Genomic DNA, 27,687 nt, shown 5'->3' on the forward strand with positions numbered 1-27,687 from the left:
ATCTATCTATGTATTTATCTATCTATCTATCTATTTATCTATCTATCTATTTATCTATCTGTCTGTCTATCTGTCTGTCTGTCTGTCTGTCTGTCTGTCTGTCTGTTGTCATACCCACCCGACATGGTGCAGGGGAAAAACAGCTAGCATCACCTAGTAGCAACTTGTGGTATTTGGTGCACATTACTTGTTTGGCTGCAGTTTTGTTTGTATTTATTATTTTTTCATTCACATTTTTCTTTCTTTTTTTTTTCTTTTTTTTCAGTAAAGTATAAGAGCTATGTATTTTTCTGCCCAATTCCTCAATATTCAGCCATTGCATATTGTTGTGCGATATTGCGTATATGTGTACAGTTTCGCTGGCATTGGTATGGCCTGTTCCTTGCTAACAGGCATAATGGGATTATGAAGCATCATTTTTTCAACTGCATCTCTCTTTTGTCTTCTATAGCTTCTAATATGCTTTATCAATTCTTGAACAGTCACACACCATAAACTTTGAAGCAATTTGAAAAATCGGCAAAGAACATATCGAGCACCTATTCCCCTACTTAAACCCTTTGCCTGCCATAGACTAGCTGAGCTCATCCACACGGGTTGTACCACTCTTATTGAAGGTTAGCTACACTTGTCCACGCTAAAACAAGCGCTTGCGTGCACCGCAGTCAAACTACCCTGAAATATTTTGTGTAGTTTAAATTGACTTTAATAGACGGTGCTGTAAAAAATTTGAAAACCCGCTCAAAGCTCTCAAAGTATGCGTTTTGGTTGAGAAACTCTTTGATGCTCGCAATAGACTTAAAAATGGCGTCCTCCTCTGTGCGCGCGCATACCGGCACCGTCTGCACTCCGGAAAAAAGAAGAAAATGTGTTTTTGCAGAAGTTTTCTCGGATTCTTACTGTATAATGCGGAATATAGGTCAAGCCAGAATACAGGTCGATTTCCTTACCTTGTAGCCACAAATAATAATAACAAAAAAAGAGATCGGTACACATTGTTTTGTTGAGGCTATGACTTGTTTCGTCTCAGATTACTTGTTAGTGTTGTCTGAGACATAGCCTCCTTTATAACGGCTTGTGCCTGCTCAGTGCCAGAAATTCCGCCGTTCGCTCTGGTGGCGCCCTAATCCCAGGTTGTCCTGTGTTGGCGAGGGCACAGTAAACATTTGTCTACACACCTGGCAACAATGAGTGGTTTAAAAAGAAGTTGTCAAGACCCTTTGCAAACAAAAAAACGGGTTGTATAAAGGTGACTCTGGCTCTGAAATTCACGAGGCCAGAAATAAAACCACCTAGCTAGGGTGACGCTAGAACTTAACAGTGTAGTTATAAAACAGATGATCTTTCTCGGGCTATCTTCTTCGTTCGTAAATAATTTAACACAAAAATTTTTTTTCTCCGTTTCCCTCGATTCAGCCAGAAATGTTACGGGTGAGTTTACTAGTGGGTTTGTGACCCACTGGGAATTGATCGGTTATTCGGTAGGTGATTGGTGAGGTAAGAATGAATGTACCGGGGAGAAGTAGCGAGAGAAACAAGCTAAGTGCATGCTGAATGTTTATCCTATGTGTATATAGGGGCTCTCAAATACTGAGCATCGCCTTGAGCTAAAGATTGAAGTCGTCATTCTTTGTGCAGCAGCCAGGCATTGCCGATTACCGCGTCGTCAATATATCTACTACATGCGCGATGGCAACATTTCGTGGAGCCGCAGCGACGGAGAAATAGGGAAGGGATGGAGGAGGGTGGGCGCGTACCTTTTCTGGGACCCTAAAAAGTATTAGCCGCAGGACAACACTTAATGGACTCGTAAGTAAAAAAAGGGAGCTCAACTGTTTGGACTTCTTGAAACAAAATTTAATTAGTATGACTCAATAATCACTAAACATCGAATCTAGAATCATGATTTTTCACTTATCAACATTTCACTTATCAGCGGGAGAAAAGTTAACTGGCTCTTATCGCAGTGACAACATTTTGCATACATTTTGTTAGAAACTGCCGTAGCGAACCCAAAAGGGCGAGCGTGCAGGCGGAAACAGTACACAGTTTAGTAGGTTTGCGACACCACCCATAAAGCTTCGGTCTTTAATACTGGCTCATGAAGTTCAAGCTCGCCGTTTTGCGGACTTTTGTAGCTGGAAGACGCCTTCGTGTAGCAGACGACGCCGAGGTGCGTTTCAGTTCACCTCCGCCTGAAACAGTAGTTCGCATCGGCATGGCCATCGAAAAACCTGGGAACTTGGCGCCCCCACAGTGAACGGGCTGCTGCAATGGGTTTCGGGGCGATAGAGCAGGCACAGTAGGTTATATAGGAGGCTATGTCTGAGATGTCGTTGGACGACTGCTTCTCGCTGGCTGGCGCCCACATAGCAAGTCATGCCGGTGCAGTCCAGGAAACTGCTTATGCAGCACTTCTTAAACACTCACAAGACCATGTCATCATGAAGCGAGCACAAAGCGTGGGGCACTCATGTGCAGACTGCAGCGAGAGCCAGTCTGTGCAGGCGGCCAGCAAGCATCTTGGTGCAGAGACGTCGCACGACGCTTGCGGACAAAAGTTGCCGCTTTGTACAGCACGTGCACAGAGCAGCAGTGCTAATGAACCAAGGTCTTCCAAACATTGCTCACCGAGAGCTGCCCCTTCAGCTAATGCCAGTAGCGTACACTTCTTTTGGTGACACTGAACTGGCACAAGGCAGACACATCGTGGAAAACTTCCAAATTTTTGTTTAAATGCTGCTGTGAACTGGCACCAAGCGCTTAAACTCATTTTGAGCAAGAAGAAAATAGTACGCACACATCCACTCATCCACTGACAGCGACAGAAGCAACAAAACAAAGATGACAGCGCGTCCGATTGGTGGTAATGGCGATGGTGCTTTTGCAGTTTGGATGGGCTTGATGGGCTGCCTGGTTGCCGAACGACAACTAGAATTATGGCAGTGACCGCTATATAGGTCGAGAAGTGACTTTACGGCAAATTTTTTGGTAAAAAATCTCGACCTATATTCCGCTTTAAGGGGGGACACTGGTCTTGAGGACATTTTTGTTATTTTTTAACCTTTGTGCTTGAGATTTAAACATTGAGTATAGGCTTGGGCGAATAGTGGAATTTTGCTTCAAATCGAATTCGAAGCGAATAGTGGTTTTTCTCGAATAATTTCGAATCGAATAGTTCGAATATCATTACAGTTGAACCCCTTTATAAGAGACACATACCGGGGAGCAGTTTCTGTCTCTTATATGAGATGTCTCTTATAAGCAGGGTACCATGTTTTCACTTACTAATCAGACCCTAGTTCAATGTGGGCACCCTATGACTAAAACAAGCTCAAAAGAATGCTACAGCATGTTTCAAAAGACTCATTCTAATTTATGTTTGGCCCCCAGAATTTATGAAACGGTTCTGAATCTTTGTTTGCTTCATGACTGTATTTACACTGTATATTTTACAACCGATTCTGCAAGCTTTTTTTTCATTCCTCATTTGTGGAAGATGAATCGTACATGTTGAGTTCACAAGCCTGATGAATAGGCGGAGTGCACAGCTTCTTCCGCTGTGTGCTCAGGCTATTCATTATGCTTGCAGGACTCAACATCTGCGGTGCTTTTTGATTGGGAGCTATGCCCGCGGGGGAACCCGCATGTGCGATCGCGCTCCATCCAATGGATGGCAGTGAGCTTCAACCACTTCTGTAAGTTGCATTTCCATTGGCAGGGCTTCTCGTCGTCATTTTATAGCTGACTGAACCACTGTGTGTTTGCTGAAGTTATAATAAATAGGGACTGCAGGCGTCTGTCGTCCACCTGAGCTTCCAGGATGGAAGCAACTGCAATTAGTGACTGGTGGCACTGCGTCTGAAGTTAAAATGTCTATTACAAGCGAGATTATTGATTAAAGTTCAAGGGTGACTTGTCCCTTATAACCAATCTTCTACATCCAATGTCTGTTATAAAAGAGGTCGATTTAATGGGAAAGATAGGGCAGCCAACCATGTGGGTCAATAGTGTCTCTTATACCCATTTGTCTCTTACATCAGTGTCTCTTATAACGAGGTTCAGCTGTACTACTTTTTCTCACATACTTTGGAAAATGATAATCATTCATCGTAAAAATGCACGTGCTTAAGTAACTGATACTCATACAATAAGTTTCGTGAGTCTGAACTGTGTTCTTGCACTTTATTTTATGAACACTGGGGGAAGGTAACATCAAATGTTCACATTATAAAAATAATAGGAGCACTGCAAATGCTGCACACCTCGTGTCAACAGCTGACGGCACAGTTACAGGTTCTCATGAAGGAAAACAAGCTGCTCGACATGCTGTGTGAGAAGCAGCTCTGGCCTGTTGCTAACTACACCGCCTGCAGTTGAGAACAGTCTCTCACTTCTTGTCTGAGTGGCTGAGATGGAGAGGTACCTCTGAGCTACTTTAGCCAGGGCTGGGTACGATTGGCTCCCACGACCTTTCCACCAGTCCAATGGGTTCTCTGCTCGAGGCAGCAGCGGTGCACTCAGGTAGTCGCAGACTTGCCTAGCGGTATGACCATTGTCAGTTTCTTGACATGCGGTGGAGCTCAATGTAGAAAAAATAGTCCACACAGTGCTTGTCGCACCCATTGCTGATTCTGGCACGACAGAACATCCTTGGTCCTGTTTCTGCTGTGACGGCAAAAGCTTTTCCAGAGTAGACACAAGCAATGCTCTTGCCCGCTTCTTTTCAGCTTCCGTGGTGTAGCAGATACTCTTGAAGTGTGGGTCAATCAGCATGGCAAGTGCTGGCACTTTGGCCATCTTGATGTCGGGGAATCATGTCGAAAGACTGCGCAAGAGACTGGAGGCAAAAGGTGCTGCTTCATCTGCTCCAGATACGTGCTCCTCAAGCATCACACGCGTGCAGTGCAGGAGTGGAATAACTAGTGAAAGAGTTGGATAGTGGTCTGCAGAAAGCTCGGCAGTAGCCTGCACTAGGGCTGAAGCACTCTGATTATGGCATTCATCAGCTTCAACTCTTGCGCGCTCAGATTTTCCACCGAGTCTGACTCCGACAGCTTTACAGAAATAGGAGCCCGAAGCTTCAGCAGCCTTGCCAACATTGCATGCTCGCTGTTCCAGCGGGTTGGGACATCTTGGATAACTTCAAGGGCCGGCATGTGCATGTCATTCTGTATTTCGAGGAGCCTGCCTCGTGCTCGCGCGCTTTCCTTGTAGTGTCCCACAATGGACTTTGATTTCACACAGAGTAGGGCAAAACTTGAGACTTCCTTTTTTGCATCACTAATGCACAGTTGAAGAGTGTGTCCAAAACACTGCAGTCCCTCCCACGACGACCTGGCGACAGCCGAAACAGTTTCTTCCATTGTCCGTGACAACAAAGGTAGGGATGTCTTCGGGAAGGTCCCACTCTTTTACGACCGCTTGAAGAAAACGCAGGATATTGTCTGCCGTGTGACCTTCTGGCATTGCTTTGCATGCCAAGGCAAACGCATGCTGCATGAAGTTACGATCCAGCATGTGAACGGTCACGCTCACGTAGCTGTCGCCCGCTCGCAATGTCCACGCGTCCGTTGTGAGCATGTAGCACTCTACTCCCCGGTAGAAAATTTCCCGCAACACCATTTTCAACTTGTTCATCTTCGCCGCATATAAGTCTGGAATAATCGTCCTTGAAAACTTATTTCGAGAAGGGATGACGTACTCGGGCATTGCGTAGTTGATCATATCCACGAAGCTTTTAGCTTCGACCACACTGTACGGCTGAAGGTCGTGGGCAATGAAAGTGGCGATTTTTCGTGTCATCTCTTTCGCTCTTGGGGACGTCGGCTGGAGCTTTGGCTTGAAAATGGATGCAACTGAAACCGGCGACGAGCTTTCCTTTCCCGCGCTCCGCTTTGAGGCCACCATTACTTTACGCTGACGGTCGGATAAGTAAGCATTGTACTTGCAAGGGTGTCGCTTCAGGTGGCTCACTAGCGTTGTAGTCGTTCCGGTTGGGGTCTTCAAAACGGACTGGCACGATTCGCACCGCGCTGTGCCGCCACCGGGAAGCTTGGAGTAGTATTTCCATATTGGATTTGCGAACGTTGGGCAGGCGTTCGTTGGGCGTGAATCGTCTTCCGACGTGCGAAATGACGTTGACGCCATTTTGGAAATAGAGCTGTGCTGAATGGATTGGATTGGCTTCTATCTCCCACCTTCAAGCAAAACGTGTTAGCAATGGCGATAGGACTGACAGCAGCTATACGTGAATGGCTGGCTGCGTGCTGCTACACTGTAGTGCCGCTTTGCTTGCGCCACTTGCGGTCCGTGCCAACCATGACCGGCTTTATAAAGCCGGTCGTGGTGCCAACGTTCGAAGACCGTGCCAGCGTATTCGGTGACGCCGAATAATTCGAAATTTTCGAATGCTTGAATTTGAGTCGAAGCGAATTCGAATAATAAAATATTCGATCGAATATTCGAATTTGCCGAATATTCGCCCATCTCAATTTGAGTATATTTCAACATCCTGAGCACAAATATGCAGTCAGTTTTCGTCTATGGGGTGTAAGTTTAGAGTTGTGCAACATGCTATGTCACTCCGTTTCGGGCAATTTTTTCATTATGTACCTATGAAATACTCAAATAGCTTTTGTCCCTTTGTGCTCTAGAAGGACCAGGGAGTGCAACTATACCACTGCAGTGATTTTAGCATGGTTTCTGCAAACGCTGTAAGATTCGTAAATGTCAGGTCATCAATTTACAATGTTCTTGTAAAACTAACTGCATTAATCTTGTGCCAGCAAAAAGAAATTCTGTACTTTTGTGGTTTTATTGCACTGTTCAGTTCATAAGCTTTCGAATGCAGCAAAAATGATGTAAATCGAACCAGTATACCCCAGATATTGTACCCGACAGCTGACCATGAGGGAAAAAAATAGGTTCAATAGGTTCTGAGAAAACAGGGCACGAAGATTGCAAACATGGGCAAAAAAAAATGGTCATTTAGGTAACTTCAAAGGGCGACAGCTTTGTGAATACCTATGATACAGCTATGATATTTTGCAGGTACATTCTTTAGAACCTGTAGACTGCAAATAATATTAATACAGAAAATTGATTTTTTTTTTTTTTTGGCAAATTTTCGGTCCTCAAGACCAGTGTCCCTCCTTAACGGTATTTGGGGAACTTCAATTCTTATCCGAGAGTGGAAGTGACGACACAGAGCAGCACATCTTCTCAGAATCATCGTATTTAGATGCCGACAGCATCTCAGCGTGTCAGCAGTGGATGCCAATAGGTGTAAACAAACTGCCACTGCCACCTCCAAGGTTGTTTTCACGGCCAAGCTTGGCCGTGAAGCCTTGGAGGCGGCAGTGAAAGTGACTTGGAAGGAGTTGATGTTGGGAGGAGTAAATGTGTTTCTTTAAATAATTATTCTTCAGGGGATAGTTCAAAAACCAGAAATTTCTACGTATGGGTCGAAAAGAGCGATTATCCAAACACCAATCTCCACAGTTTGCGCACCTTTTAATACGGAAAAAAACGTCCGCTGTAGCCGAAGTATGCAGTATCCGACCGGTGTTGGGGGTGGGGGGAGGAGGTATACGAGCGTAAAAGTGTGAAATTTGACCAGTACTGCACATAAATGCTACAGACCCTATTCTTTCTACACGCCTGCAGCACCTCCGCACAGCGTTCACGTGGTGGAAAGAATCACCTAAAAACCCTGTTTCCGAAGCTTGGCACCGGCCCTTGGAAAAGGCCTAGCATATGCGGTCGAGTGCGTAAAGACGCACGCTAAGCTGAGCAAAGAAAGCAAGAATATAACAAGAAGCAATTACTAACCCGCTATAAAATCAGTCGTGGCCAGCAGAATCAGCTAGGCTCTTTTAAAACCCTTCGTGACAAGGCACCGTTCGTCAAGCAAATCGGATCGCTGCTTGACGTTCCCCCAAGGAAGCTTCCACATTACTTTTATAATTATAGTCTGGGCATTAAAACAGCTGATACGATATAATCTTATGGACAGCTGTAAATGTCCAAAGTTCTACCAGTTGGACTGTGCACGGCCACCGGCAGATTGCACACAATGGATGGGAGCCAACCTCCTACTTTAGGTATTTCTTACCTTTTTCATCGGCCGGAACTCGAACGATGCATGCGTTGGAATAATAAATGCCGAGCTTCACTGAACCTGAGTTCTTTATTACATAAAAAAACCTGTGAAGATGGACGGCAGACTTGACTCCGAGTGCGCTGTTGTTCAATCCCACCAGCAGCGTTTATCGGCAGCGGCCTTGTTCTTAAAGGGACACTGAAGTGATATGTAAACATTGTGGGATTACTAGCGCAAATTGTAGTCCGAAGTCAATAGGCCATGTTTCGACCACTCTGAGCGCGTTTACGCGAATTTATTTAGTAGAAAAAGCAATTCGAAAATGCTGTCCTCCTCTCTGCACCCTCGCCCATTTTTTGTGGCGTTTTCGTGTGACGTCACGAGGAGACGAGCTGGCAATCCGCCTCTTTCACAACCACACTGCGCATGCGCAATCCCCTAGCGGCCAAGTCCCTAAGCAGTCCAGTAGGGGCAGCAGACGACATTCTCCACAGCTCCCGCACAAGCGGGAAGGGGCCGTGGTTGTACAGTTGAACCTCGATATAACGAACCTCGATTTAACGAAATTCGCGATATAACGAATTTTTTCAAGTTTTCTAACAAAATTTTGCTAAATGCATGTATTTTTGTCTCGATTTTACGAAGTAATTTTGTGCGGCGCTTTCGATTTAACGAAGTCACGGCAAGAAAGGAAGAACGAAATTCCGGTCGAGGCACGTTTTATTTTGCCTCTCAGGCCCTACGTTGAAAAAATTCAGTGCTCAAATTGACTCTTGAAGGCTAAAATGAAAGAAAAGCGGTGAAATCTACGGTTAACAACAATTAAAAGCGAAGAACGAAGCTGCACAAACCGCTAGCGGTCATAGACGGGTTAATAGTGCAGCCACTATTTTGACGTCTCCATCGTTGCCTACGCCAGCGCCCTCTATGCTTAGGCTACCGAAGCCTACTTCAAGCTTTTTTTTTCTACGCGTCATTGCTCACGGTGCTGCTGCTCTAGGTTGTGCTCGCTGATAACCAAATTAATATTTGGTTCGTGCATCGTTAGGTGAGTCTTGTCAGCAGCATGAGCACTCCAAGAGAAAGAAAAGTGTTCCGAACAAGAGCCTGAGGAAGTTCGGTGGAACTGGCAGCCACCGAAGTGTGATGGATGCCATCGATGTTCTGCGGAGGCACGCAGGTGCACACGAATGTTTAAGACCTTGTTAGCGCTGTCAGCATACGAGCGTCACGTAAAGCCCGCCCTGGTCAAGAAACGCCAAGCACTGTTTACGGACTTCTTCACTACGGCTTGAACATCGAGTGCTGGTGGCAATAAATTGCTCTCTTTGAACGTGGTCATCTTCGTTTCACCAGCGTTCATTAGACAGCTGCGGTGCGGAGAAATCAGTTTCGTAAGGGCTCAGTGGGCATAAAAGTAATTGCTTAATCGAATTTGGCCGGAAGATTTTTAATGCAAGCTTTCCGCTTTCCGGAGCACGTAAGCGCTGCTCCACAAAGTGAAACGGTCCGCGTGTACTCCGCTCAACTCGCAATCATAGCTTTAGCTCGAGTGTTGTGGTTGCATCACGTGCCCATACCATAGAGACTAATTTTTTCTTTCTCTATGCCCATACTGCGGAGCCTTTGTACATGAAAAAAGTCTTTCGAAAGTTTCATAGTAGCCTTCCGCTGTTGGCCCGCCGCGCCTAAGCCTACCACTGAATGGACGAAAAGAGGCGTAACTTCGAACGAGCACCTCGGCGGGGTGAAGTTCACGGGACATGGACACGGGTTCAATTGACTAACAGCGGCATTTAGTAGGGACCGAAATGAAAAAAGAAAAAGTGGAAACCTAGTCTGCTATCATATTTATTGAGGCGTTGCGGAAAAAGCACCAGTTTTACGATGACGCATGAACTACTGTCGGCTATCCGAATTCCATTGCCCAAGTGTTGAAATTCACACAATTTTCGCGGCCAGTTTTAGTACAAATTTCGGTTTAATTGGAGAGGTAACTACATAGCAGTTGTTGCCTGGCGAGGGCCAAAGTGTTAAAACCCCAATAACTGGTTAAATGAACTGTAAAATCGAAACCTCGATTTTACGAAATTCTCGATTTAAGGGGGCAGACTGGTCTTAGAGCTATTTTTTTTATTTACCAACCAATTTTAATGAAACTGCACTGCGTTATCGAGTTTTTTGTGCTGATTTCAAATCTGCCATTAGATTGTTTGTAAGTTGATTATATATTGAGTTAATTAATGATTAATTGCCATTATTTTGGGTCACAGTTACAAAATAACCACTCCATACAGAATGGCAATTACCACATGGCTAGGCAGGCAAATGACTAAAGAATACAACATAGGAAGTACTTTTTTGATTCAGCTATTTTTGGTCGTTTTACAACACAGGGAACTTCACTTCTCCCGTGCTCTGCCAGAAACCGCTCGCAGGTGGTGCCAATTGAACACAATAATAATTTTCCAAAGCCTCCATTTGAAAAATTTGTTTCCAACATTGTATTCTCCACACATTTCAGTATCAGAAGCAAAAAGAATTACAGTTGTACCCGCTCTGGGTGCCAAGATATCTGAGGATGAAATGCTAGCTTTGCATTGCAAGAAAAGTGCCGTTTCACCATCGAATTATGCGCTAACTGAGCTGTAGAGTGCACTTTAAAATGCTATTATAATATAATAACAACAAAATGTGGTGCCTTTTGATGAAGAAATTTACAGACTGATAGAAAAATGACCGTGGAGGCCAAAAATGCCATTTTTGATAAAACGCTTTTTTTGACCGTTTTTCGGCCCCAAAGACCCAACTGCCCCCTTAACGAAATTTGCGGCCCCAAGTACGACTTCGTTATATTGAGGTTTAACTGTATTTACATCGTTTGATTTTTTGTGTGTGCTCGTTGTGCGCGGAACAATGCCCACAACTTGTGCTGCGTTCCACTGTAACTCGGAGTGCCGAAAAGAGAACGGTGTCGGCTTCTATCGCTTCCCGTCGGCCGCACGCGATCGGCTACGGCGGCTTGCGTCGCTCGCGTCGGCTCGGGTGATGGGAACTCTAGGCTTAGCATCCTGGCGGATATTTGATCGCCGCTATCTGTGCAACTGCGAATGACAATCCGCAACACAACTTTTCACTACACTGTCATCCCCTTTCTCGCATGTGGAACTCTATTTAAGTTATAACTGCCGTTTGAGCGATCGGTGACCAAGACATCTGCGTAGCCTGTTTCGATGCTTCCGCGCAGGTATCGCCATCTCTCGGCCGCTCGGCGCACCGCGCGCCGCGGCGACCGGTCAGCGTAGGCTTGCATCGCGGCAGATATATCTGATCGCCGCTTTTAAAATAAGCCCTGACAACAATCCCTAGCACAATTTTTCACCACACTAACACATACTTTCTCGTATGTGGAACTTTTTAGCGATCAGATTGATTCAGAAGAGCAGCGACAAGCGCGGTTGCTACCGTGGTCTGCGCCGGTTCGAGCCGCTGAGTGTGCCGAGCTGGCAGGCGCGGCCGGCGTGTGCGCGGACTGTTTCCGAATGCAGAAAACGCTTCACGATTGCTTGCTTTATCCATTTCTTGCGAACAAACGCGCAGAATCTACAAATTCAGCTCAGCGATCATCGTAGTTGACCATGGAGCAAAAACAGTGGGCAAAGCGACGCCGACGACGCATCTCATGCGCGCATCGGGCCGTCTCAAATTCACGCGTACGACTAGTCGTGGCGACAGTCGTAACGATCAGTCGCATGCGAATCGCATGTACCAATCGTATATGTGTCCAGCGCTTAAAGGCATTTTGCGAACTGCCGGCCTTTGTTGAGCTGGCGATCGCACTTCATGCCAGACGACTCCAAGTACTGCTCGCTCTGCTACTCGGACGGCACACGGATCTGTCCGAGATTTCTCTGCCAGCCCTCATTCAGTGATAACAAGCCGCCTGGTATTATGTGATGACCAGGGGCTGTCGTCTTAAGGCGTTATAACACCAACACAGAAGAAAGACTTCGGCTGCTCCTCGCCGTAATGTGGGATTGCCGTGCATACAATGAGAACGCAGCTGGAGGAAACGCCGGCAAACCCTACAGCTTCAACTTACGCTAGGCACGCTAGGTGGCAGCACACCGCAATGAAAGAGGCGGATTGGCTGCGCTACTGCACGGTTCGCCGACCTTCCGATCGAGTCAGTCGGCACAGCGTTTAGACCGCCGGCCGCCGACGGGTCGTCGGAATTGGCTCGCTCAATTGAAACTAAGCCACCACACGTTTGTGAATGAAAGAATGTGCCTTTCTTTACTTTGTTAGTTTGTCCACAGTATCTAGCTCCAAGTCGAGTGAAGGTTGCCTCACACAAGCGCTGCACAAGGGCACATGCGACGCTTCGCTGACTTTACACTAGTAGGAAAATCAAAGGGCACTTGAAGGTGGGAGTCAATATTTGTACTAAGAAAATGAAATCAACTGAAACTTTTACTGTACAGCGCAAAACTAGGGAGCAGGAAGTGCTTTTTTGCGCTGAGTGAACAAGCACAGCGGTCAGCAGCACGACCGCACATCTGCGAACGCTTTTCCATCCAAGAAATGCAATTGCTAGACGTGAGATATTGTGGAAGTTTGGGGGACGCTTACTGCACGGGCGCTATACGACAAATAGTCACCTAAAGTACTTCAAATGATAAGACTAAATAAAAGTGTAAACTGGTTGTACATTATATACCTTATATATCCAGCCTCAACAGAGCTGCTCTGTGGCCGAGTAGTCTGAGGCGCTAGATTGTCGTTTTGAAAGTCGCAAATTCGAATCCCCGAGGGTGCATGTTCTCTCTCTCTCTCTCTCTCTCTCTCTCTCTCTCTCTCTCTCTCTCTCTCTCTCTCTCTCTCTCTCTCTCTCTCTCTCTCTCTCTCTCTCTCTCTCTCTCTCTCTCTCTCTCCTTTTTTTTTTCCCCGTTTTCGGCCGATGTTTTCTAAACTGAGTTCAGCATTTTTGGGCCGTAGCGTTCACTGTTCCACGAGCAAGTTTGCAGAACGCGCGCAGACTGCCACTGACGCTGTAGCAAGTTCTCGTTAGCGTACTGCTGCTTGCGGGCAGTGGGCACAGGCCTGAATCAGCACACCCTTGGCCTGCTGCGAACACGCTTTTTACAATACAGGCATGAGTGAGGCAAGCTCCGAATATGATGGAAAAGCGCATGGCATTTGAGCATCAGTGGTGACGCGGAGGGCGTCATCCACTGCGTAGGCCTCGGCTAGTGATTTCTACGATTCCAAGCTGTCCTGGGAGGCTTACCTCAGTCATTTTACAGCCGACAATATGGCAGAAGGGCGGTACGGCGATTACTGAGATATCGAGAAGGCCCATCCAACGATGCCGTCAGATGTCAAACATGTTGTTTTACAGAACCGAAACCGAAACTTGTTTGAATGATAACCTCGGACATCGTCCAATCACGGTGCCATCTCCTCGCGACGTCACAGCTTTAGTTGGTGCGGCCGCCACAGACCGCGCATGGTAGTTTTTCTTCTTTCCCGCTTTATAAAATAATTAACGACTTATCCACGGGATAAACAATGAAAAGTGAGGTAATTTGCGCCAGTCTACGCAGTGCAAGCAGAACCGGGAGCTTGACAAATTCACTTCAGTGTCCCTTTAACGGTCGAACGGACCGTCTGCTTAGATAGGCCTGTACTTTTGGCGATGTCGGCCTGTTTTTCGCCGTGTTCGACAGCGTAAATCATATTTAGTTCATCCATCAGTGAAATCAGCTAGCCTACCACTCATGCCGCCGGTCCCACAAAAACATGGAGGTCCATGCACAAAAAAAAAAGGCCAGTGGCACTGGCTTGGCTTGGCTGCGCCAACCTTGCCAGACATAAGTTTCTTTGCCAAAATAAACAAAAAAAAGCTTATCGGGTGCCGGCACCGCGGACGTCCGCTATAAGCATTCAGTCAAAACAATTTTCGCCTAAAATTTAGTCTGTTGTAGCCGATAGTCCGCTATAGCCGGGTCCGTTATGAGCGGAGTGGACTTCACTTAAAATGCATGGGGACCAAACAAACTACCAGAAATGGTCTGTTGTAACCGAAAGTCCGTTGTTGCCGGATCTGCTGTAACGAGCGTAGTATGGTCCCTAGAAATATGTGCTAGTCTGCCGTCCGGCGGCCGCGAAGGGGGCTCCTCCGTGATGCATGCAGCGTCGGCGCTGCACGCTGTCGGAGCGCGGCTGGCCAGTGTCGGCGTGGGGAGCAGTGCAGCGGACGGCGCTTCGCTGTGCTGCATTCGTAGGTATGGGCGCTTTCAGCCGATTTTAAGGGCGCATTTTCGTCCTCTACGAAACAGACTAGCCAAATACATTGGTTCCTACGAATACGAAGAGTTTGTTACCGAAGCATGAATTAATGCCAGTACGTTTTTTTGCGAATTAAGAACGATCGAGCCGCCAAACCATGGAATCGTGTCACTGTCTATCCTCGATATCCTCTTCCAGGGAAAAGGTTTCTACACATTCTGGGGGGCATCGGAAACACTTTCGGCACGGAATCTTTTGCTAGCTGGGGCACATCACGCGGTATTTCGACTAAGTTACCCAACAAAGAAGCGTTTTTGTGTATACCCCCGCCGTACACTGCCGTGGATATATAATTGATTGATTGTAGGGTTTAACGCGCCGACGCAACGCAGGCGATGAGGCGCGCCATTGTGGAGGGCTCCGGATTAATTTTTACCACTTGGGGATCTTTAATATGCGCCGAAATCACGTACACACGGGCGTGTTTGCTCTTCACCTCCATCAGAAAAGCGGCCGCCACGGCCCGGAATCGAACCCGCGACCTCGTGGATATATAAGAGCGTGAAAATATTTGTGTTGTAGTAGGGTGCTTCATAATTTTTTTGAGGCGCTTTGGAACCATCCTCACTTCTCTTTGCTTGGGAGTCAAATACATTATTCCCTTGTTATAACGAAATCGCTTTATTCGAAACATCGCTTGAATATATAAGAGCGTGAAAATATTTGTGTTGTAGTAGGGTGCTTCATAATTTTTTTGAGGCGCTTTGGAACCATCCTCACTTCTCTTTGCTTGGTAGTCAAATACATTATTCCCTTGTTATAACGAGATCGCTTTATTCGAAACATCGCTTGGATATATAAGAGCGTGAAAATATTTGTGTTGTAGTAGGGTGCTTCATAATTTTTTTGAGCCACTTTGGAACCATCCTCACTTCTCTTTGCTTGGGAGTCAAATACATTATTCCCTTGTTATAACGAGATCGCTTTATTCAAAACATCGCTTGGATATATAAGAGCGTAAAAATATTTGTGTTGTAGTAGGGTGCTTCATAATTTTTTTGAGGCGCTTTGGAACCATCCTCACTTCTCTTTGCTTGGGAGTCAAATACATTATTCCCTTGTTATAACGAGATCGCTTTATTCAAAACATCGCTTGGATATATAAGAGCGTGAAAATATTTGTGTTGTAGTAGGGTGCTTCATAATTTTTTTGAGGCGCTTTGGAACCATCCTCACTTCTCTTTGCTTGGGAGTCAAATACATTATTCCCTTGTTATAACGAGATCGCTTTATTCGAAACATCGCTTGGATATATAAGAGCGTAAAAATATTTGTGTTGTAGTAGGGTGCTTCTTAATTTTTTTGAGGCGCTTTGGAACCATCCTCACTTCTCTTTGCTTGGTAGTCAAATACATTATTCCCTTGTTATAACGAGATCGCTTTATTCGAAACATCGCTTGGATATATAAGAGCGTGAAAATATTTGTGTTGTAGTAGGGTGCTTCATAATTTTTTTGAGCCACTTTGGAACCATCCTCACTTCTCTTTGCTTGGGAGTCAAATACATTATTCCCTTGTTATAACGAGATCGCTTTATTCGAAACATCGCTTGGATATATAAGAGCGTAAAAATATTTGTGTTGTAGTAGGGTGCTTCATAATTTTTTTGAGGCGCTTTGGAACCATCCTCACTTCTCTTGGCTTGGGAGTCAAATACATTATTCCCTTGTTATAACGAGATCGCTTTATTCAAAACATCGCTTGGATATATAAGAGCGTGAAAATATTTGTGTTGTAGTAGGGTGCTTCATAATTTTTTTGAGCCACTTTGGAACCATCCTCACTTCTCTTTGCTTGGAAGTCAAATACATTATTCCCTTGTTATAACGAGATCGCTTTATTCGAAACATCGCTTGGATATATAAGAGCGTAAAAATATTTGTGTTGTAGTAGGGTGCTTCATAATTTTTTTGAGGCGCTTTGGAACCATCCTCACTTCTCTTTGCTTGGGAGTCAAATACATTATTCCCTTGTTATAACGAGATCGCTTTATTCGAAACATCGCTTGGATATATAAGAGCGTAAAAATATTTGTGTTGTAGTAGGGTGCTTCATAATTTTTTTGAGGCGCTTTGGAACCATCCTCACTTCTCTTTGCTTGGGAGTCAAATACATTATTCCCTTGTTATAACGAGATCGCTTTATTCAAAACATCGCTTGGATATATAAGAGCGTGAAAATATTTGTGTTGTAGTAGGGTGCTTCATAATTTTTTTGAGGCGCTTTGGAACCATCCTCACTTCTCTTTGCTTGGGAGTCAAATACATTATTCCCTTGTTATAACGAGATCGCTTTATTCGAAACATCGCTTGGATATATAAGAGCGTAAAAATATTTGTGTTGTAGTAGGGTGCTTCATAATTTTTTTGAGGCGCTTTGGAACCATCCTCACTTCTCTTTGCTTGGGAGTCAAATACATTATTCCCTTGTTATAACGAGATCGCTTTATTCAAAACATCGCTTGGATATATAAGAGCGTGAAAATATTTGTGTTGTAGTAGGGTGCTTCATAATTTTTTTGAGGCGCTTTGGAACCATCCTCACTTCTCTTTGCTTGGGAGTCAAATACATTATTCCCTTGTTATAACGAGATCGCTTTATTCGAAACATCGCTTGGATATATAAGAGCGTAAAAATATTTGTGTTGTAGTAGGGTGCTTCATAATTTTTTTGAGGCGCTTTGGAACCATCCTCACTTCTCTTTGCTTGGGAGTCAAATACATTATTCCGTTGTTATAACGAGATCGCTTTATTCAAAACATCGCTTGGATATATAAGAGCGTGAAAATATTTGTGTTGTAGTAGGGTGCTTCATAATTTTTTTGAGGCGCTTTGGAACCATCCTCACTTCTCTTTGCTTGGGAGTCAAATACATTATTCCCTTGTTATAACGAGATCGCTTTATTCGAAACATCGCTTTATTCGAAATTTCTTCTGGTTCCAACCCAAACGCATGCTTTTAGGCCGCATTACTCGAAGCGCTCGAAGAGCCTGACCCGCATGAGCGAAGTGTCGAGCGGAGGCGTCGCCCATTGGTGGCGACCCATCAACAAGTCAGGCGGTGAACATGGCCGGTCAACGCAAGCTGGGATTGCCCCGGGATTTTCTGGAGTCAGTTCATGCTCGATTTGCGTCATCCGACTTTAGACAAACGATCCAACTGCGTGGTACGGCCCTTAAATTTTGTTCCTAGACATTGGTCAGTGGCGTGGGCGCGACGGTGTGCAAACACCGACACTCGAACCGTAGAATTAGCAGTGTCGTTGACAAGGGAACGCCGAAAAGCGCTTGTTTTGCAAACTTCACGGCTGCACACCTCGAGGGAAATTTGCCCAGCGATATGCTAAGCCTTTGGTGCGAAAACCGTCAGTTTTCGTGATTGCGCTGTGTACCCAGAGTGAGCGGGTAATCGTTTTTTGAGCGCAACAAGCACAACTCTAGCCATTTGCCATCTAGCCATCTAGGCATTTGCGGCGGTTTCCAGCGCGAAATTCGCGTATCATTCCGTGACGCCCGCACGCCTCCCTATAAATTGGCCACAGCCACTGCCACTTTTATGGGCGACGACCACGGCCTCATGCATTGCTGGTCAAATCGGAGATGGGGTTGCTCGTGCGAGACAAAAACTTGAAACAGCCAAAACTCACTTCCCTTTTTGCAATCGAATAAAGTTGTTCTTCTCTGAATACATTGTGTTTTGGTTCCTTGCAGTTGTGGCGCAATTAAAGCTAATTGCTTTAGCTCTTCTCGAGCGGTTGCTTATATCGAAATACCGCTTATAACGAAATTTTCTGCCGTACTGCTGACTTCGTTATAACGAGGAATTACTGTATACGCTTTGAAGCTTGAACGGAATCTGACCAATTTGCATCGTTCATTAATTAGGCCCAATCGCACGTCTAACGCTGCCTCCTCAGTTGGCAATATCTGTTAAATGTAAATGCCGAATAAAAGTAATAAGAATGTACGCACGCATATGATGTTTTTGGCACTGTCAATCAACAGGCAGAAACTGTGGTACTAGCTTCTATTTTGCGCGCCTGTAATTTTTGTGAATTCCACGATTTGGAAAATTCGCTAACTTGAAGAGTGCGGGAAACTTTTTCACTAGAATCAGGCTGCCAAACAGTAACTGCGCTTGCATTCTTCATTAGACAGGGCTTTCTTACTTTTTTTTTGATGGCCCGCATACTCGGAGTGAATCGCGAGACGCACGCAGGGAAAGCAACAAGGGAGAACATCTGTGCTATGTCCAATCACTTTACTTGCGGCTGTTTGAAATTAAAAAGATAAGCTCTTAAGGCTTATTTATTTCAATGAACATATGCCTTGCTTTAACATCCCCTCTCCCTAGGGGAAGTAGGAGGGCTCGACCAGAAGTATTTAGGAACTGGTTTTTTGGTAAAGCATTTCACTACAGCTTTTTTTTTTTTTTTTTTTTTTCCTTTTTTTCTTTTTTTCTCGAGTCGGCCAGGACGGGTACATGCAGACCACCTTCAATGCATGACGTTCGGGGATAACCACTTAGTTTTCACAATTAGCACAAACACTGCGTGGCGCCGCCGGGCTCTCCTGGAACGGATCTCACTGTCTCAACAATGCGCGAAATAATGGTACCAGCGGTGGTAGCGAAACGGCTACTCTCGTTGCTGCGGTTTCATCCTTCGGTCTCACTCGCGAAGGTAAGCGTCCGCAAATAGCCTAGGCTTTGTAGCCCGATTCGCGAAAAATTCGGGCCGCCGAAATTAAAAGGACCTATATTAGTTCTATGGCAGCTTCCATTGTGAGCTGATGTACCCCGAGCCGATGGATTTCACCACTCTAACTGGCCGTAAAACCCCCATGCGCGCCCGCTCTCCGTGGCAGTAGCGCGCGGCACAGGCCGGCCGGCGGCCGCTCTCGCTCCCGCCGTCGGGCGCTCCGATTGCTGGCAGCGCCCTCTGCGCAGCGCTGCGCGTGCATCAGCAGCGCGGACACGCCTCCCCATAGAGAAGGCGCGCGGACGGCAGACTAGCTCATATTCTAGGGACCATAAGCGTAGACTGTATTCCGTTCTTTGGAATTTACCACACCAAGTCTTATATCTGGAAATCTGATCCCTGCCACAAGCATGTGCTTCGCCTGTCATTGCGCCTTTTTTCTTCATCATCATCCTCTTCTTCTTCTGCCCTTTTTTTTTTTTTTTTTTTTAATAACCAGGAGACATTTTCTTCACCTAAGCATCTAGAGACTCGGAAACTCTCCATGGTGCAGTGCAGTCAAGTAATGTTCTCTTCATACTTAAAAAAATATGTTTCATCTATCATAGTAATAAAGTGCATTTTACTATTTTTTCCGGTTGTTTCAAGATTCGTAGAATTGGTTGGGCGAATAAAAAATAATGGTACAGTCGAATCCCGCTACAACGAAATTGACGGGACGTGCGAAAAATTTCGTTGAAGCGAAAATTCGTTGAGGCGAAATCTGCCCCAACACACCACGGAAAGGCCAGAAAAATAGCCCCGTACGTTTCCGCAACATTGGCAGCATAATACAATGTTTAGAAAAAGGAGTGACGCGCAAGAACTCATGTTTATTTGGATAACAAACATACCAATGGTTATCTGTTTTTTCACCACCCAAAGAACGAGTTACGGAGGGGGGTGAAGATATGCATGCAGGCGCAATACGTATCGCTGTACAACAAGGCGTGCCCACCGAGCTGATTACTTGCAGATAACTGCTAGGCCGTCGGAAGCCCCCCCTCTCTCGGAAGCCCCCCTCTCGCTTGTGGCAGGAGCAGTGCCATTATCTTATCCTCCGACAGGGCACGGCAGCTACTGACCTTGGCAGGCAAGACGCGCGCGCTTGCATTTAACATGACTGCGCGCCCGCGACTAAGATAGGATGACTAGGCTTCAAGACCAAACACGCAAACATGATTTTTGCTCTTGGCTATGAAGAATGGTAGAAGGAAAACAGCAAGGACAGCTGCTCACAACGCATACATGACGGCACCGCACCAGCAGCGGAGCACATTCATGCAATTTCAACTGGATACGGATTGGCTGTAGCTCTGGGGCTCCGCCTTGGTATGGTGGCTAGATGGGTTTTTGCCACCATAGCCTTGGCGAAGCGGGCCTGCGCCTCGTGTAAAGACGGCCAGCCACATCGTTATCACCATCAAGCAATGGCGTGCGCCTATGAGTTATTTTTTCTTTTGTTTTGGGTGGCGGTGTGGTCGCAACGCGCATGTTTTCGGTGAAACTAAGCGTCCTGAATGTATAAAAAGTTGCAGATAGCTGGCTCTATGCTTATTTTATTGTAAAATAATTGTTCGAACCCAGCCCAAATCATCTAAAATTTCGTTGAAGCGAAAGCAAGCCAGACAAATGGTTCGTTGTGGCGAGGACTTTGTTGCATTGACTTCTATGGCTAGCTGACGGGGAATTGGAAATATTTCGTTGAAGCGGAAATTTCGTTGAAGCGGCGTTCGTTGTAGCGGGGTTCGACTGTATTTTCAAAATCTTATTTCGCCAAAATACTCAGTAGGAGCCATGAGGACAAAACACAAGTTCGGTTCATTCGAAAGATTGCCTCAATAGAATCATACTGACACCACTGTTAACGCACACTTCGCTCAAATAAGCTGCATAACTAGGAAAAAACAGAATGGCCATGCGACCCACTAGCTCATTTCCCGCAACAGAACCTATGATGTCATATGAGCCCAGCTGTGCGATTGTCCAAGGACGGAAAAAGCAAACGCAAATTAGGCACGGCTCATAGGCTTTCCGAACGAACTATTTGTGCTTAAGTGTAATGCATATTCATTTTACAGCAGTAAGAATGGTGCAGTAAACAATGAAAGTTACGAAAACGCACGTAAGCATAGAAGTACCGATGCGCACTGCCGTTGGTGCTGGGCGCACTATGCTTACAGGGGTGATCCAGCTGCGCCATTTGCGCCATTTTGCTACAATTGTACTCTCCTGCGCCCAGTGGTGTTTTGCTTGCGCCAAATGCTCCGAACCGCTTCAACCTGCTTCAACCCTGTCTTTCGGCCGAGAGTTGTCCCCTCAAACCAGCTGAAGCGAGACGATCATTCTCCCGCTAACCAGCATGATGGTTCCTAGGTTGGCAACTTGAAAGAAGCGGTGCGCTCGATTATTCGGTTGCCCCAGCCGAGCTTCGCTCATGGTGCAGCCACAGTGCAGCAATAGTGCAGTCACGGTGCTGCTGCTTCGGAGCAGAGAAGTGGTGATTCGGCAAGTCGGCAATGCATACAGACCGATGGCGTGGAGTCCGCAGTGGAGTGGTTTTCCGCGCTGCTGCAAACAAGCATAATGGCATTACTTCATGTGTATCGCTTGTAGAAAACTAGCGATTGACGTTCGGCCACTCGTGACAAGATACGCAAACGAGAGTTTATTCTTTTCTGCGCTCGCGGCGAATCGTTTTATTACTGTGCGGCCTTATATTTAGGGCTAGTGCAGTGGAGTAGCGCTAGCCAAAACTGCATCACCCTAAGTTTAAACAGCTTGCTGTTTGGGATTTTCGCAGCAGGTTTCTCTTTGTGTTTTTTTTTTTTTTTTCTATTTTTTTTTTCTATTTTGCGTGACGGTATTGAAAATAAAGCCCCTTCATATTGCTTCTTATCCACCGCCTGAGTGGTCGGGAATGTGGTGCTGATGTTGGCAATGAAAAGCGGCTCAGGTGGAATTTGGAACAAAAGGGGATATCATGCCGTGCACTGCTGAAAAGGGCTGAAGACATTATTTCAACAGGGTAGGCTTTATTAGCAGAAGGCAACTCTGCCTTGAGCCACACCCTCTCCGAGCTGAATGAACTTAGGAAGGCAAGCAAGAAGCAATAGTATGGTGTGATGTGTGTGAAGTGCAATATTTTCTGTCTAAATATTGTCGAGCCGGACCCTCCGAGCTGGATGAACTGAACGAAACGGCAAGTAAGAAGCAACAAATCAATGCAATATGTTTGACATAGGGAAATATTTTTATTGTAAATAAAATGGGCACCCCTTTGGTATCAGTAAGTTTTTGTAATGATTTCTTGGTGTTTTTTTTTTTTAAGTTAAAGAAACGCTTGTCATCTGCTTCACTTGCAGCGGTGTCTAAAGGCTGTGGGGGCAGACATTTTTGGTGCTTTAGTTACCAGCTTCAGAGTCTACAACTGTGGGGAAGTAGTTAGCGTTGCCTGAATGGTTGCCAGCCTTCTTTATTTCCAGATAAATGAAGATGCAACATAAGTTTTGTGCTGCTCCCAAGCTGCTCCAGAATCAAGCTCTGATACAGTAGTGCTCCAAAATAACATTTTTTCGGCTCCAAAAATTGCTCCAATAGTTCAAATGGCTGGATCACCCCTGTGCTTAATTTAGCTGCACAGCATTCCGCCACTTTGAAGTTGTTTTACAGGACACTGGCCGATTGGCGTAAGCGGCGTTGTGTTACGTGACCGTGTTTGTTGAGGATACCCCAGGTTTCACGAGGCGATCACTTTTTACAGCAACAAAACCAAGCCAAGTGCAAATACGCTCAAAAACAAAGCAACGGCGGACAGCGGTTCGTGGATGACTATAGCAGCGCCATCTGAGAGGTCTGACGGACAGCAAGGCCGCCAACCCGAATGACGCAGTGGAAGTTCGCTTGAATACACGCGCTTCTGACGTCATTGCTGACATTGCGAAAACCGACGATTTGGCGGGAGAATCAAAATTTTAACCTAAATTGATCAATTTCTCAGTGAATACGGCATCATTTGCTGCTGGACAAGCGCGGGGGGCACTATAAAACGCAAAATCTTTTAAATAAAACAGACTTGTATTCTGTCTTCATGGCTCCTTTAAGCTAGTTGTTTCCAAGGACACCAAGGGCTGCTGAGTCAGCGACAGTGGCTACTGTCTGTGCGAATGGCGCTTAGCCACCGCTGTGGGTGGCGGCTCACTACCTTGTCACTTTTCCCTGTTGCTGCCCATTGGTTGCTTATATCCACATTTGTGAATTTCGTTAATTTCCTAGTTTACTGGCCTGTAAGTGTGTTCACCATCAGGGTGCATAGCCATGTTTTGGTGTCGGAACACCTCCCGAAATTTTCTGAGCACCGCATTCCCACTCCTTTCGGCCTTTTTTTCGCTCAGGCTACTTACACACTGCTGCAATATAATCGCGTGTAAAAACTAAAATAAAGGCGACTTATATAGGTATAAAGGCGACTTGTATAGGACTAGTGCAAAAGTATTATTTAAATTTCAGTAATGAGCACTGGTGGCCATTTGCTAGTGGTGCAAAAGCAAAGTCGTTTGTATTGCTTTAGTGGTACCAAGCTAGGTTCCACTGGAAAATAACATGCTCCTTCTGAATTGTCATTGAACCATACAAACTCTCCCCCATTATCCCAATTTTCAGTTTTCAGTGTACACTTACTTGCTGTTTCATAGTAGGCTGGCATGTGAACAGTTGTGTGAATGTTCAAATTTTCAAATACTAGTAGTTTGGAATATTACACTATTCAATATTCGCTTTGAGAACAGTTGTAATATTAGCAATTTTCGAAGTGTTGGGATACTCACAATGGCGAGTTTGTTTGCCGTTTAATAATCAGTGAGGCACAATTTTTAAAATCACAATTAGACTCACACGTTCAGCAAAATTGTATGTTCTTGTGGTAGTTACCTGGAATGCTGTTGCTAGTGGAACCTATATCTATAAATAACGATTCAGAGTCATCTCATAATTTGGAACTCTAGCCCTGACCAGAGATACCCCCAGAATTGTGAGTAGCATGGTTTTTCAAAAAAACAGAAAATTGTAGTGAAATCGGCACAAAAGCTGCAGGCTTACAATAGTGCTTAGAGCAGCACGCATGCAGTTTTTGCTCTCAAAACTCAACCAGAACTGTTGTAAACGTCTTGAAAATGGCCAAAACAGTGGTAATTTAGGGGCACTGGAGGGCCCCCAAAACATGTACAAGAGCAGCAACACTGAAGCTTAGTGGTGGAACATTGTTGAAGCAAAATTTTTAGCCATTGATAACTAAGGGAACTGAAGCATGGCTGTTCATATTGTTGCAGTTTTACTGTGCGTGTTTGGTCATAAAGTCAGTTGCTGATGCACCGCAATAATAAGTGGTCAGTGTTCAGGCACAAGCAACGACCACTCTGCATTCGGCCACTATGTACTTTCACTCTGCAGTAAAAGGGAGGTTTCTTCAAAAAAATTGCCTTCTCACCGCAGCAGTGCAATCAGCACTTATTCTGAAAGCAGTTTTTCTGAGAAACTTTTTGGTGCTGAATACTACTTTGAAAGAGGCGAAATAAGGGATGGGGATCGTGGGGCCACGGTCGATTTGTTCAAATTGGTGTGATGGTGAGGAAAGAGTTGGGAACTGTCCTCAGAGTGGGGTGTGCGCGTGCAGAGTACTTGCTAAAGGAACGAGCGTTCCTGGGAATCGCTGCAAGGCCCGCTCTCAGTGGATAGCAGCAGGTGGCTGGTAGTGTTTGGATGGTGCACAAGATGAGAGCGCATGGCAGCGTGAGTTCTCAGCGTAATCTGCCCCCCCCCCCCCCCCCCCCCCCCCCCTTAAAATTGCAGGGCCCGTGAGGCCCTGCGTCAGTGCCTCCCGGATCAGCTTCGGGACGGCACCTTCGCCCTGTGCCTGCAAGAAGACAAGTCCACGTCGCACTGGCTGGCCCAGCTCCTCACCAACCTCAACTCGGTGCCCCCCAGCGGCCCTGTGCTCGTCTACCAGGGTGCCGTGCCGCCTCCACCGCCGCCCTTCCCCCGTGAAGGGTGAATGGGGGACAGGGGCCAACAGTTCCCCTCTCCAGGTTTACACTCTAGTCTTCCTGTTTGACCTGGAAACGGTTTGAAAATTTTGGAGCAGCTAGGCCAAGAAGTGTCCTTGCTAAAAGTCGTGCTCCGGCATCCTTGCCGATACCTGGTGTTTTATGAGCTTTCCACTGCACTGGCATCATTTTCAGTGCGTGAGCGTTCCTAATGGCCTGTGGCAAAATTTTTGTGATATTTTAGTTGAGTCTCAACTACTGCCACTTACAGGGTTGCGCTGGGTAAACGTCTGTCTGGCTGATTTTTGTAGGCAGAGCCACGTGTGCCTTTTTTCTCTGACTGCCAGACTACTTTATCAGCGGCCCCCACGATGACATTGGTCGTTCTAGCGTGGCAGTTCCAGTGGTCTAGTGTGCTGCACAGCAGAAGTGGTGACCTCTGACGGGGTAATTTACACGAAAGCCACAGAGCTTTGTTAACGGGATGCACCCTCCTTTCTCTTTCCCTCATGCTGCCCCTAATGTTGGGAAATTTCAGTGGCTTCCTTGGCCCACTTCGCAGTACATGTGTCCCTTTCCTTGGCAAAATGAAAGACGTAGTGGCTAAGAGGGGAGAACGAGGGGGGGATGCATACACTGTACTACTGGAATCGCACCGCTATATCGCACATTTCACTGCATCAGTCAAAATGACCTCCACAAGGTGCCAATGGGTGCTAAGTGGGCCTGTGCAATAACTCATGTGGCAGCAGTTCTTTGTTCCTTTTACTTGACCACTGGAGGGTTAGTGGTGGTTCCTCCGTTTATTACGTGCCAACACCAACACAATTCTCATCATATTTATTTATATAATCATCCCGAGAGTACGGGGTGTATTTTATTTTATTTATTTTACACTTGTATACAAGTTTACATGTGGACGTTTATGTAAGAAATCACTTCTCGGTGGTTTTCATATATCTCGTTTTATTTGTTTTACACTTTTATACAATTTTACTTGTATACTTTATGGAAGAAGTCACGTATTTGTTTTTATTTATATAGCCATCCCCAGAGGACAAGTTGTCTTATTGTCTCATTTGTTTTACATTTTTCAAGTTTATGTGTACACATGTATGTAAGAGATCACTTCTCATTTGTTTTTTTGTGTGCAGTGCCATGTTACACTTGTTGACGCTGCAACCTGATTTTACCTGCCACTAGAGGTGGCTTTCAAATGTATACGTGTGTTGTACATCATTAAAGAAACTAAATAAAAAGAATTTTGCTCACCATTGGCACTGAATGCATTGCAAGGTTTGTCATTAAATAGACTAAGAAATAGCATTTTTTTTGGTGCAGCTGTCTTCTCTGAAACAAATTTTAAATATCTAAAAAATTTGGGAGGTGGATGGGTTGTATTCTATGCTGTTTTTTCTTCAAAGTGCCTCTTGCATAGTATGTCTTGCACTTTTATTTGAGCCATTTATTACAAAATGATTCGTTCTTGCTTTAGTGTCTCTTTAATGGGCATAATGTCCACGAGTTCCGTCATGTTTTGTGCTTCAAATTGTCTTAGTACACAAATGAAACATACTGCCCTTTTCATGATGAAAAGAGTGCAAGCAAAGACGAAGACGGAGATAGGGTAAACACACATGCGGCGCTGAAATAACATTTTCAGCACTGCCCTTTTCAGTGGGTTCTGGAGCTACTGCTGCTGTGAAAACTGGCAGCAGAACTGATCTCACCCCGATCTTTTCTTGGTTGTGCAGAAGTTTGATAACATGTTTTTTCCTTACTGGTTAAGAGGCCTTCAAAGCTAGCTACTTAAGATGTGAAACGCAAGTGTTATATTCTTTGTAAAAATGTTTTGGTTTTAAGGGTCAAGTTTTTTTTACTGAAAAATGTTGAAAACTATGCCCTATTACCCAATGGCACTTACAAACAGCATGACAAAACTTCTCGCTACATGCAAACTGTGCCTCAGGCTAGCCAAAGGAGGTCGCAAGAAAAGGCAATTTTTGGGCATGCATGGAAAACTCCATGTTCATGGAAAAAACATTTAAAGCGCTGCAGCTCCACCTTACATTGGTCGTAGTGGCGGCCTGTAAATCCTTGGTATGTTTGACGAGCACTGAAGTTTCGAATTCATTTCCATTAGAAAAATGACATATGGCAGCCGTGAATTGGAAATGCCATCATTGTGCCAATTTGCATGATCTGCTGAGCTCTTGCAGCAGGCCAAAAAAAATGACAACTTGAGAAAGCAAGACACGTCAAAAGCACTGAGGCAGTCTGGACAAAAAAGCTGTAGTTGCGCCTCTATATAACTACAGTGGAATCTCGGTGATACGAATTTCGTTGTGATACGAATTTTCAAAATTCCCCGGCCAAAATGCATTGTACGCAATGTAAAAAAATTCGGATGATCCGTTCGCATTTATCACCCGGTGCGGGTGATACGAACACG

The 27,687-nt window shown here is 45.4% G+C and overlaps 1 protein-coding gene and 1 pseudogene across 3 annotated transcripts in view; one reads left to right on the top strand and one right to left on the bottom strand.

The window, feature by feature from the left end:
• Window positions 1-26,514, top strand: part of LOC144144548 (CCR4-NOT transcription complex subunit 9-like) — a 104,213-nt gene extending 77,699 nt beyond the window's left edge. For all 3 annotated transcript variants that reach the window (XM_077676069.1, XM_077676075.1, XM_077676082.1), the window contains one exon: window positions 25,042-26,514. In XM_077676069.1, coding sequence (XP_077532195.1) covers window positions 25,042-25,243 — 202 coding nt within the window. In that variant the 3' untranslated portion in view covers window positions 25,244-26,514. The remainder of the gene's footprint in view (window positions 1-25,041) is intronic.
• On the bottom strand, window positions 4,191-6,081 carry LOC144169322 (zinc finger BED domain-containing protein 4-like; annotated as a pseudogene).
• Window positions 26,515-27,687: the final 1,173 nt, after the last annotated feature.

Source organism: Haemaphysalis longicornis, unplaced genomic scaffold, assembly GCF_048455015.1.
Source record: "Haemaphysalis longicornis isolate Haplotype H1 unplaced genomic scaffold, Haemaphysalis longicornis Haplotype H1 scaffold_1, whole genome shotgun sequence".
Classification (NCBI taxonomy): Eukaryota; Metazoa; Arthropoda; class Arachnida; order Ixodida; family Ixodidae; genus Haemaphysalis; species Haemaphysalis longicornis.